This window comes from Tupaia chinensis, unplaced genomic scaffold (assembly GCF_000334495.1).
Source record: "Tupaia chinensis unplaced genomic scaffold, TupChi_1.0 Scaffold144318_1, whole genome shotgun sequence".
Lineage (NCBI taxonomy): Eukaryota > Metazoa > Chordata > Mammalia > Scandentia > Tupaiidae > Tupaia > Tupaia belangeri.
Window position 1 is genome coordinate 688,150 of NW_006204176.1, and position 12,533 is coordinate 700,682.

At 38.9% G+C, this 12,533-nt stretch overlaps 1 protein-coding gene across 6 annotated transcripts in view; it reads left to right on the forward strand.

The window, feature by feature from the left end:
• The first annotated feature begins 271 nt into the window (after nt 1–271).
• Nucleotides 272–12,533, forward strand: part of PRG4 (proteoglycan 4) — an 18,203-nt gene continuing 5,941 nt past the window's right edge. The window contains exons 1-8 of one of the 6 annotated variants that reach the window (XM_006166667.3): nt 272–323; nt 863–964; nt 3,402–3,524; nt 6,147–6,266; nt 8,750–8,899; nt 9,440–9,562; nt 11,155–12,032; nt 12,092–12,533. The exon at nt 12,092–12,533 is cut by the window's right edge and continues 753 nt beyond it. In XM_006166667.3, the coding sequence (XP_006166729.1) occupies nt 293–323; nt 863–964; nt 3,402–3,524; nt 6,147–6,266; nt 8,750–8,899; nt 9,440–9,562; nt 11,155–12,032; nt 12,092–12,533 (1,969 nt within the window). In that variant the 5' untranslated portion in view covers nt 272–292. Of the gene's footprint in view, nt 324–474; nt 571–862; nt 965–3,401; nt 3,525–6,146; nt 6,267–8,749; nt 8,900–9,439; nt 9,563–11,154; nt 12,033–12,091 lie in introns of those variants that run through there. The other 5 variants (XM_006166668.2, XM_006166670.3, XM_006166669.3 and 2 more) reach the window with 5 other exon arrangements.

Consider the following 12,533-nt stretch of genomic DNA (forward strand, 5'->3'; position numbering starts at 1 on the left):
GCTTTGATGCACTACTCAAAGCCTGCCAGAAAGATTTACCCTCTCAGAACAATTTGTTCACTTCGCTTAAAAATTAGAAATGTGTTTTGGCCAATAAATCTAAGTTTATTTTGTAGTAGTCATTTTTCTTAATGGAAGTGTTTTCCAGATGTTGCCTAAGTCTAGTCGTCTGGGCCTTCTTCCAGTAAATGAGGAAAGTTTGATTTCATAGGTTGTCACTGTTGATTTTGTCTAACCTTTGGACTAACTGGTTCATCCCAGTATATTTTCACGGATATATAAGACTTCCAGGATGTTGGAGAAATACAACTATCCTTTCACGGGTAAGTGTCAAAGTTAACTTGCCTCATAGAAATAAATGTGGTTTTATTAAAAGTGTTTGAGAGAGATTTATAAAGACAGTAGTTCAAAAATTTCTGAAAAGGATACTTATGCAGTACACCTGTTGGAAGCCTGTAAATTTATATTGAGAGTTAAGGGAAAGTTGGAACAAAAACTCCACTATGCCTGTTACATTTTACTAAAGCTGGTTATTTTTTTTTCTCCAAGATAAGATTCAAACCTTACACTGTAAGTATATGCTATACTTTGAATGGCGTTTTAAGATAAGTCTGTATTCTATTTTGGAGATGTGTAAAATATTAAAATGATCTGTAACTTGAAAGAGGGTGACTTTATTTCTTCTTCATTAAATCTAATAGTCAAATCTATAGAATTAAAGCTAATTACTTAAAAATGTTTTGTTTCAAGAATGGAACGGCTTTATTATTAAATTGCATCTTAAAAGTTACTGAAACAGTGTGTAATGCCATCATAAATTAGTGGGAAAATTAAAGAAGTTTTCTGATACTTTCATTTTCAGCAAGGGTGCAAGACCTGAAAACAACCATGGAGTGGAAAATACTTCCCATTTACGTGTTGCTGCTGCTTTCTGTTTTCTTGATTCAACAAGTTTCATCTCAAGGTATCTTAAAATCAAAAATACATTTAACAATTTCAATCATTCAGTTTTGTTTTTTACCCCTACAACAGCAAAAATCTATTTCTAAAGGTTGACATTTGAGTTTCACAAATAATATAATCTTAAAATAATGTTAAGTATATGTAGCATGTTAGTGTTTTAGAATTCTCATCTTTTTCTCCTTTGTAAAGAATAATTTTAGTACTCATTCTTCCTATGGTTCCCCCCAAAGTTTAAAAAAGGCAGACCCATGCTGATATTCTGCTGGAATTAACCAGTATTATCAAAATAACAGAAAAGTATGATATTTAAATTACATACCATTTTTGCCTATTTGTTGACCAAGTAATTTAACTCATCTTTTACATGAAATAAGTTATTAGTAGATGTCTTATTTTGGCATCATGTGGACGTAGATATCACACGACAATGAACATTTATAATGTTTCCAATGGCATTTTATTAATCCCCAAAGTGCTCTTTTTCTTACTAGGAATATTAATTCAGAAATGGATTTACACAGATGTGAATGTCATTCTGTGTTATATTTAACTATTCATAGTGCTCCCAAGAGACAATCCTAAATGAACAGTTTTTACTATTCATTTTTAGGGAATGTTAAAGTATGTTCAATGTAACCACTAGTAAAAATTCTAGCATAAGATGTAGAATGATTAGTGGTAATAATGCCAAGCTGTGGTCTTTCTCTTTTTGTTCTTTTCTTTTTTGTTTTTCCCTTTGACAAACATGAGAAAAGAAAAATCAAGATTCATGACTGTTGTGATGAAGTTGCATTTCTAAAAATAGACATTTCCAGTAAACTATCTAAAATGCTCATGAAATCTGAACAGGAGTGATAACTGCCTGCATAGGCATAGTTGCAGAATTGCTTTGATAAGAAAAGATGGAAGCAAACACTTGAAAGGAAATACAAATACTTAATAAGGAATGGAGTTCTCATAATGGTATTACAAGGCTAACACTGGGTGTATTTCCTAAACCATCTTTTCCGCAGTCGTACAACTTGTCACTTGTTCACAACAAAAGTTTTATTTTCCTTTAAATAAATAAAATTAGAGCCAGTGGTTAAAACTAATTGCAATAAAAATAGACATCTATGAAAATAAGACTTTGCTGTAAAGATAATTGATTTCTTATTTCAGAAATCTACCAAGTCCAAAAGAATAATCTTTGATGTTGTCTTGTCTGCTTCTCTTGCCTTCTCAACCTCTTCTCATTATCTTTTTTCTTTATATATAATATATGTATTAATATACATACACTATATATGCATTTTTGTATGTATTGTGCACATTGTATGCAAAAAGTTCTGAAAGTTGTCTTATTATTTACTGTTTTATTTGAATACCCAGACTTTAATTTTCCTGGATTCTTTTCTTTTGAGATTTTGCAGTGTGTTTCAGCATCCCTCTGTGGATTTAGGACATTGCACCTGCTAATATCTATTCCAGAGATAGATTCCATTTTAACATTCCTGTGGCTATCACTCAGAGAGGTTTTTAAGGTGCTTTCCAAAGACTAAAAAGCAAATTGAGAATAATTATGCTTTCATTATTGTTTGACCTTTATATGCATACCCAGATGCAATATCAAGGGTTCTCTATTTTGTACTCACTTTAGCAGGGCTTGAAAGCATCCGACTTCCCCAACATTTAAAGAATCTGGCCAACCCCACAATAAGGAAAGAGAATGCCTAGTAAAGTTTGTACTAACACAATCAGCTCATTATCAGGAACGAAAGGCAATGTAATTGGGTGGAAACTACTCTGGCTTTAGAGTGAGATCTATTAGATCTAATTAGAGTTAGATTAGAATCTATTAGAGTTGAGATTCTGGATGGTTTGTTTATTTAAGATGTCCATATAACTTGTTATTCAGAGGAGGACACTTCTAAGAGTGAAAGAGGTCAGGGTAAATAATTAATAGATTTTACTTGACCAGTACACACATATACTGGAAGTATTAACTACTGTGTGTTGGTAAGCAAGTTATAATTAAAATTTGTGAGTTTCAGCTTCTTTATCTCTAAAGAGGTTGTGATTATTCCCCTGGGAACATTTTCATAAGCATTGATGTTAACGTACAACTCAGTACCTGGCACAGAGATGCTCATGAACGGCAACTAGTCATAATCTCCGCCACATCAGTCAGTGGTAGCTATAGCTGCCACCTTTCTATGCAAAGCCATTACTTTGCCTGATTTCCAAAATCGTGCCTTCTCAGGCTAGCACAGAATAAAGGATATGATCAAAGTCACACAAGCAATGAGCCAAACATCAGTTGGTCCCATTGCTGTCATTTTCAGTGCTTTCCAATAGATACAATTCTCCGTCACCTAACAGCTTTGTCACCCTCACTGGGTCTCTCCCTTGCTATAAAATAGTTTGGCCATGTTCACGTTAGTATTGTATGATTTTAGATTTATCAAGCTGTGCAGGGAGATGTGGGGAAGGGTATTCTAGAGATGCCACCTGCAACTGTGATTATAACTGTCAACACTACATGGAGTGCTGTCCTGATTTCAAGAGAGTCTGCACAGTGGGTAAGTCCCGAGAGCTGGTGTGTCCTCTGTCAAGCAACACTGTTCTGTGAGCTTCCCCTGCAAACCCCTTGCAATGCTGTTTTCCCACTATCTCACTGCCTTTGCTTACGTGCCTTTGTTTTCACTTGCATAAATGTTGCAGTACACTGTGGCTAAGGATGGTGGTGAAGTCTGTGATGCCTGGGGGAGGGTAAGGGGAGCCTGGAAATCTGTCACTTACACAAGGTCACTGAATTGCTCCAAGTAAAACGTCTTGTGCGAAATAGAGACTTAGTACTGTAACTCAGGAGTCATTAAGCATTATATTGTAGTAATTATATACTAACAATCAGAGATGTGATTGCTAGTGATGGTAACTTTCAATAACGTTGTCAAAAGAATCCATGGGCATAGACTAATCTTGTCTACTGTTAGGCTTTTTGATATTGACATATTTCTAAATTACCTAAAAGGGATACTTCAAAGATGGAGCACTAGCATTTAAGGATAAGTTTCAGTTAAAATTCAAAGGGTCTGAATTTTAAATTATGACTGATATTTTACTTGAAAATGATTCGGGTCACTTCAACACAAGTATATTTGCTTTAGCTTTTGCATGTAAAGCTGATGAATATATTGTTGTATAGTCTATGTATTGGATAATTTAATTATTTCAAATAGGCATTGGTGAGTCATGGTACCTTTAACCAAGGGTTTTCATTTTTTTAAAATTGAGTAGACCTTTCTTAAATAGTCCCATAGTCCACACCATAAGATTAGGCTGAGATGTTCCAATCCTATGCCTTGCCTAGTTTATTATAATAAAGGTCTCTCCACTATACATGATTTTCAAGTCTGAACAGGGATTCATTTCTTTTAAGTCTTTATTATGTAAGTCTGTGATGAGAGTGACTTTGTGGAGATTCATCAACAAATATAATAGTTTATTCTCCATGCAAATGCGGAAAGATATGAAAAGAGAATTCTGAAATGTGTTATGTGACTATAAGTATATGAAGGAAATTCTAAAAGTTTATGGAAAAAATAAAGTAACAGTTTATTTTGGTGCAAAAACGATGTCCATGCATAATTTTTTTAGTAATATGAATTCTTTGTGGACTTTTTGAAGGCTGTATTAGGCAATAAAAATACAATCTATGGCTATTGTTTTGGAAAGAGTACATTTTTATGTACTAAAATTAGGTGATGATGTGGTATCATCTTTATTGTTTTTCTATCATTTTGAAATTCATTATTTCATTAGACACATGCTCTTCTTCTACCCTTGAAATGTCAGTGGACAGAAAATTATAGTGATAACTAAAACAGTCAATTTTCATTACTAATTTGATAAATAATTTATCGTATTTTTTTATTTCAGTAACAATGAACAGTGGGAGTTACTTACATGACTATTAGTAAATTTCAAACAATTACTGTTTTTTATATTTTCTGTAGCTTCTCAAAAGAATATTGGATTAGGAGATCCAAATAGGTAGAAAATTTATTTACTTTGCTTAATGCTGTAACCTGAGTACTCAGAAAAGTACACGGTGAAGTCTGTGATGCCTGGGGGAGGGTAAGGGGAGCCTGGAAATCTGTCACTTACACAAGGTCACTGAATTGCTCCAAGTAAAACGTCTTGTGCGAAATAGAGACTTAGTACTGTAACTCAGGAGTCATTAAGCATTATATTGTAGTAATTATATACTAACAATCAGAGATGTGATTGCTAGTGATGGTAACTTTCAATAACGTTGTCAAAGAATCCATGGGCATAGACTAATCTTGTCTACTGTTAGGCTTTTTGATATTGACATATTTCTAAATTACCTAAAAGGGATACTTCAAAGATGGAGCACTAGCATTTAAGGATAAGTTTCAGTTAAAATTCAAAGGGTCTGAATTTTAAATTATGACTGATATTTTACTTGAAAATGATTCGGGTCACTTCAACACAAGTATATTTGCTTTAGCTTTTGCATGTAAAGCTGATGAATATATTGTTGTATAGTCTATGTATTGGATAATTTAATTATTTCAAATAGGCATTGGTGAGTCATGGTACCTTTAACCAAGGGTTTTCATTTTTTTAAAATTGAGTAGACCTTTCTTAAATAGTCCCATAGTCCACACCATAAGATTAGGCTGAGATGTTCCAATCCTATGCCTTGCCTAGTTTATTATAATAAAGGTCTCTCCACTATACATGATTTTCAAGTCTGAACAGGGATTCATTTCTTTTAAGTCAGCTCTTTGGCATATCTTATATCACTGAACTGAGCCAATGTAAGTTGTAGTATGAGGTTTTCTGTGGAGAAGTTTCCTACAAAGGGTGCTTCATTATGGAGGCATTTCCCCACTTCCCATCGTCCATACATGTAAATGATTCAGGCGGCACAGGGTGCGTTCAGAGGCTTGAAGACCAAGAAACATTTCCCTGGGTCACTGTATCTTTTTGACTTGAGCTGTCTCCCTTTGGGCCACCATCTGTTTTTGGATAATGTACTCCAAATTCCAAATAAAAGACTGAGAAATGCTCTTTGGGCACTCTAGCCAGGTATGAGGTGAGAAATAGATACCAGGCACAGGGATATGGTTCCATAATCAATAATCCACGACGTTTTGTTTTGCTCTGGATAGAGCTCTCCTGTAAAGGCCGCTGCTTTGAGTCCTTTGCGCGAGGAAGGGAGTGTGACTGTGACGCCGATTGTAAGAAGTTTGGCAAGTGCTGTTCTGATTACGAGAATTTCTGTGAAGAAGGTGAGCAAGCAGTACCAATCGGTGCTTCTCCTACGGCCAGATCTGTGTACCTATCTTATCTTTACTGATAATGTCCAGTCGTGGTCATCTAAGGTCTTGCTTTCACTAACACATAAGCTATTTTATCATAACTGTGTTTCACGAAGGTGAATTAAAGAAGAAAGTCGTCTTCCAACAGCAGGACTCCTGGCTCAGCTGACGTCCAGGACCACCATCTGAATAACTGGGAGGACAAGGGTTGAGTGAACTGTGCTGTTTTTTTTTCTTTAGAAGTGGCTCAGTGACAGGTTAAATCAACAGCGGCCAGCTTACTTGATTTTTTTGGTCTAACCGTAATGGTGCCAACTCCACAAAGTCAGCTGTCGTTCGAGATATCTGAGCTTTGGGCCTCAGTGTTTGGGTATACATTTAAGGCAGAATCAACACTTGTCGCTTGTCTGAATAAGTGAATTATGAGTTAGTTTAAGTCAGTAAGTTTTCAGGCAGATCTGCTAAGAGGTTATTAACTGTCAGTTTCACGTTCCTTCCCATCTCTGCCATCCCCTCGGCAGTCTCTGTACAGATCCTGTTCATATGACAGGTCAGTAAAGGGAGAACCTCGTTTTTATATCCTCTTCTCTGGTTCTAAGTCCTGAAGGGGTGCTCTGAGAATATCATGAGTCCCTTTAGATTTTATAACAAAGATTTTAAAAATATTCTTAAATGATGATTCCTTTACTATACCACATGTCTGTTGTTTATTCTTCTTTCGCTAAAAAGAAAGTATTTGCGGAGGTAAAAGTGAAGATAAATATAGCTTGCGTAAAGTTATTTTATTTAAACAAGGCTGTACCTCCTGCTTCTTTAAAACAGTGGGGAAATAGAGTGGAAAATTGTTCATCAGCAGAGTCGAAGGATGTTTCTTAATTGTTCAATGGTTTCATTGGAAAGCATTCCAAAAATAACGGAGACAACACCCTTGTAATCAAAAACTCCAAGCTCAGGATTCCTGCAGCTTTCAGAAAGCCCCATGATGAAAGATACATATTTACTTATTGCTCTGATGATGATTTTGGCTAGGAGACAAAAACACTAAGAATGCATTTTGGGCAGGGGAAGAGGAGGGGAGGGAAGATGGAGTGGTGAAGCATTGAGAGAGCGTTTTAATAACATCGATGCTTTACGTGGCAAAGTGTTAGGTCTGTTCCCTGAGGTGTAGGTAGAACTCAGTGAGAAGAATGATGAAGGCAATGCCCGGCAACTTCATTTACAGAAATTTATGGAGATAATCAGAGTCTCAAGTGAAAATAAAGGAACCACCCAGAGCTTCAGTTCTTCATTTAAAAACAAAACAAAAACCACCACCACCAACTGAACTATTTCGAGACTCACTAACTTAATTATTTCAGAGTTGCTACAGAAACTGCTTATGGGCATCTACCCAAACATTGTAAAGCTAAAAGAGCTGAAGGAATCATGGCAGTTCACGTACTGCCAAAGATGGCTGAGAAAACTGAGCCCAGGAAGTTAACTGTTCGGCCCCAGATCACCAGCTAGGACGTGGCTGAACTGTTTCACACATTAAGATACGTGGTGGTTCTACGGGGAGAGGAAGGGGGTGTACAGTGGTCGGTTACTGGAGATCACAGCAATGTTTCTGGAATTGGTGGGAGCAGCAGGACTGACCACAGCTCTCTCTTCCCCGGGGAGTCCCTTTGCTCCATTTTCTATTTTTCAGAATTCCCACTCCTTCTCTTCTGGTTCCTAATGATCCCAAAATACTGTGTTTTCTCTTCTAGACATGAAAAGGGGCAGGGAATAGGAGATAAAAGGTTAAAAAGATACTCACAAAATCATTACTAGGTTGCTTATTTTTATAAAGGGCAACACATTTCGAGAAAAAAACATAATGTGGAAGCTATGAAATTTTCATAAGAACAAATGTTCATGTAGAATTTCTGTAATTAAAGAATAAATGAAAGGTAAATTGGGACCATTTTATTTCAGTGGATAAGAAAACGGGTAAGATGCAATTTTTACATTCCTCTTTTCAAGAATGTGACTATTCTGACACCCACATGCAGCATTATTTTTACAATTACAGAATCGCACAATGGATGAAGCCCATAGAGGTTTTTTGGTTTTGTTTTTTTCGGTAGGACACTTTCAGACATCATCTTGAGTGAACCACCTGTTTGCAGATGGGTAAAGGGAGCTCAAGAGGGGTTAGTCAGTTTGCCAAGGTCACGATGGTAGAGCCTTGCAGGCCGAGGACTGATTCCGATTCCTAAGCCTTTGCTCCCTGTCATAACTTAAGGGAATTTGAGAACCAATGTTTTATAGCAATGCATCCTCAGAATTGTTTTGGAGACGTTAGTGTTGGCCACAGTTTGCCTGCACTAGCTTTCCCTGCTTCTACTCTTGAAGCCAGATGCATCCATGCTTCTCACAGTTTCTGATGAATATAAACCAGATGTTAACCGACCTGTCTTGCTTGGCCTCAGTGCATAATCCCTCATCATCACCATCCGCAAAGCCCGTACCTCGGCCACCAGGAGCATCTCAAACCATCAAATCAACCACCAAACGTTCACCCAAACCACCAGCCAAGAAGAAGACTAAGAAAGTTGTAGAATCAGAGGAAATAACAGAAGGTAGGAAGATGATAGATGTAACAAACAGAGCATTCTTAGGTGAAGCAACCGGTAGAGAGGTGAACTACTTATATAACACTGTTCTCAGAGAACGGAGTCGTCTTATTAGTCACGATTCATTACACTTTCTGCTTACTAGTGTTAAGCCAAAGTTTAACTTGAAGTACAAAGCTGTTGGTATTCATAGGCTTTTGTTACTTAACAAACCCAGCATGGGTCTGGGTTAAAATAATCAGAAGTGACATGTCTTACTGTAACCCCCTCACAAAATCCATGATTTTCCTTGCAGAATAATTGGATTCTGTGACATTTGGACAGCTATGGGGAAGTCCATAGAAAGTTACACTGCTAGTATTAGTGATCAGCTTAGGTGTCTTGCTTTTAACTGACAAATTTAATAGGGCTGTGGATCATACGTTAAAGCAGAATATAAACGTGTAGATTAGTGAACAGAATTTTTTTTTTATTGTATTTGGAATGGAGGTGCTTTTTTGTTTTAAATCACAGTTGGTGTGATCAACCTTTTTATTTGATTTATAGAACATTCTGTTTCTGAAAATCAAGAGTCCTCCTCCTCCTCCTCTTCTTCCTCTTCAACTATTCGAAAAGTCAAGTCTTCCAAAAATTCAGCTGCTAATAAAGAATTACAGAAGAAACCCAAAGGTTTGAGCATTGATAAAGATCAAAGACTATATCAATGCCATATTAACCATAGATATTTCAAAGTAATGTGTGTTGGTGCAATGATTTGGGGCTATCTCAATTTTGGGGAGGGCATATAACTTCATAAAAAGTATGTTAGAAAGTACCGAATGGATATTTCCTACAAAACTGATGCTAAGCAGCTAAGAAGCCACTCTCAAAAGATAGGAAGATGCAATAGCAGCAACTGTGGAACCACAGGATGGCAACAGAGATGATGCACGGTGTTCTACTACAGTTCCTGTCTGCCTGATGTCATTTTGCTTTCTTCCCCTTCCTCTACACTCATTTTCATTTTTCCTTCCCTAGCTTTCTTTTATCTAACATGTACTGCTTTAAGGGTTTAAAAAATATTAATCCATTCTCAAAGACCTTTAGGAGAAGGCGATATCATCATTTGTATCTTATAGACTTATCACCTTCCTAATAAATTTTATTTCATATTTGGCTGATTTTTTCTCTAACAGGAATGTGTAATAGCATAGACTACTATCTCCTGAAAAGAGAGTTCCTTTGTTCTGCTCTTCATTGTTTCCTGAAATTCTAAACTGTACTTTTTTGTTTTCTTTCCAGGAAACACTGAGACACTCTGAAAAACTCTGTGTCCTCAGTGGTTGTGATTTCCTCTGAGGGATTCTCTCTAGCTGAATAGCCAGATATTTAACCCCTGAGTCATTCAGAGACTCTTGCAGACAGAACTAGTGTGATACACATTGGCTAAACGGAATTCATCTTGTCAAGCGCCTCTTAGGCTTTGCAGTTCACCTATGGTAGCTGCTACAGGAAATGGTTAGATATGGTCTTATGGCTGCCATGGCATCCTAATCTCCTATGTCCCCTGGAATGGTCAAGTTTCACTGGGCATGGAAATAAGTCTCTGTAGGGACCTTGGGAGTACTGGGGGAGATTTTCAGAGGTGTCTATAGATGTCTCTGAATTGATCAGTGTGGTGAGACTCTAAGAAATGAAACTAGGTTTCCTGGAAAAAAAAAAAAAGGGGGGTGCAGGCAATAAGGGGAAGAGAAAGTGAGGGTCAAAGAACACTAATATGAAAAGATGAATTAGGGTTACTGACTGTGTTGGTCATTTCCAAGTTGCTGCTGGCTAGAATAATTTTTTTAAATTATGTTTTCAATTTTATTTATTCATTCATTCATTTTTTCATTTAACCAGAATGAGAAACAGAGAGAGACAGAGAGAGAGAGAGAGAGAAAGCAAGTCACCAGGTCCAAGGCCCGAACCATTGATGACCATGTGGGAGTGTCCAGGACCTTAACCACCACGCCACCTGCTGGTCCCGTTTGTTGCTAGCTAGAATGTTAATTGTACAAAGTTTTTTCATTCTTTTTGTCCTTATTTTATTCCCTAACACAGGTCAACTAGATAGGTTGAGTATTTATCATTTTACAATAAATTAATGTACATATTAGAAGTCAGCAATTTGCCTAGAGACACACGGATAGACAATGAACAATAAAGATGGAATCTTTCTGTCACTATTAAGAAAAAAAAAAAACTATTCAAAATTAACAAGATGTATTTTTTTTTTTTAGTAAAAGAAAACAAGAAGAAAAGGACTCCAAAAAATAAACCCACCCCAGAACCACCAGTTGTAGATGAAGCTGGAAGTGGACTGGATGATGGGGATCTTAAGCCTACCCCAACTCCTGACATTCCTACCACCCAGCCCAACAAAGTTACCACATCTCCCAAGACGACAACAGTTAAACCAATAAATCCTAAACCGAGTCTCTCACCTAATCCTGATACACCCAAAGAAACATCTTCAACAGCCAGTAAAGAGACATCTTCAACAGCCAGTAAAGAGACAACAGTTGAAACTAAAGAGACTACTGTAACAAATAAACAGACTTCAACGAGTGCAAAAGAGACTACAGCAGCCAAGGAGAAGCAAAGTGCAGAGAAAACATCTTCTAATGATTCTGAACCCACATCTGAAGCTCCTGCTAACCCTATACCCAAAGCTGAAACTACAGCCAAAGCCCCTGCTCCAACTACCCCCAAACCTGCACCCAGCACTCCTGAGACGCCTGCGACCACCACTCCAAAGGCACCAGCTCCCACCCCCACCAAACCTGCCCCCCCCACCTCTGAGACGCCTGCGCCCACCTCCCCTGAGACGCCTGCGCCCACCTCCCCTGAGACGCCTGCGCCCACCTCCCCTGAGACGCCTGCGCCCACCTCCCCTGAGACGCCTGCGCCCACCTCCCCTGAGACGCCTGCGCCCACCTCCCCTGAGACGCCTGCGACCACCACTCCAACGGCACCAGCTCCCACCCCCACCAAACCTGCACCCACCACCTCTGAGACGCCTGCGCCCACCACCCCTGAGACGCCTGCACCCACCACCCCTGAGATGCCTGCACCCACCACCCCTGAGACGCCTGCACCCACCACTCCACAGGCACCAGCCCCCAGACGCCTGCACCCACCACTCCAAAGGCACCAGCTCCCACTACCACCAAACCTGCACCCACCACCCCTGAGACGCCTGCACCCACCACTCCAAAGGCACCAGCTCCCACCACCACCAAACCTGCACCCACCAGCCCTGAGACGCCTGCACCCACCAGCCCTGAAACACCTACACCCACCACCAAGGCACCAGCTCCCACTACACCCAAGGAGACAGCACCCACCACCCCTGAGAAGCCTGCACCCACCACCTCCAAGGCACAAGTTCCCACTACTACCAAGAAACCTGACCCCATCACTCCCAAAGAGCCTGCACCCAATGCCCCTGAGGACTCTGCACCCAACACCCCCAAGGCACCAGCTCCCACCACCCCTAAGGAACCAGCTCCAACTACCACCAAGAAGCCTGCACCCACCACCACAGAACCTGTTCCAACTACTCCTGATACACCTGCCCCAACCACCTCAGAGGCCTCTACTCCAACTACTCCCAAGA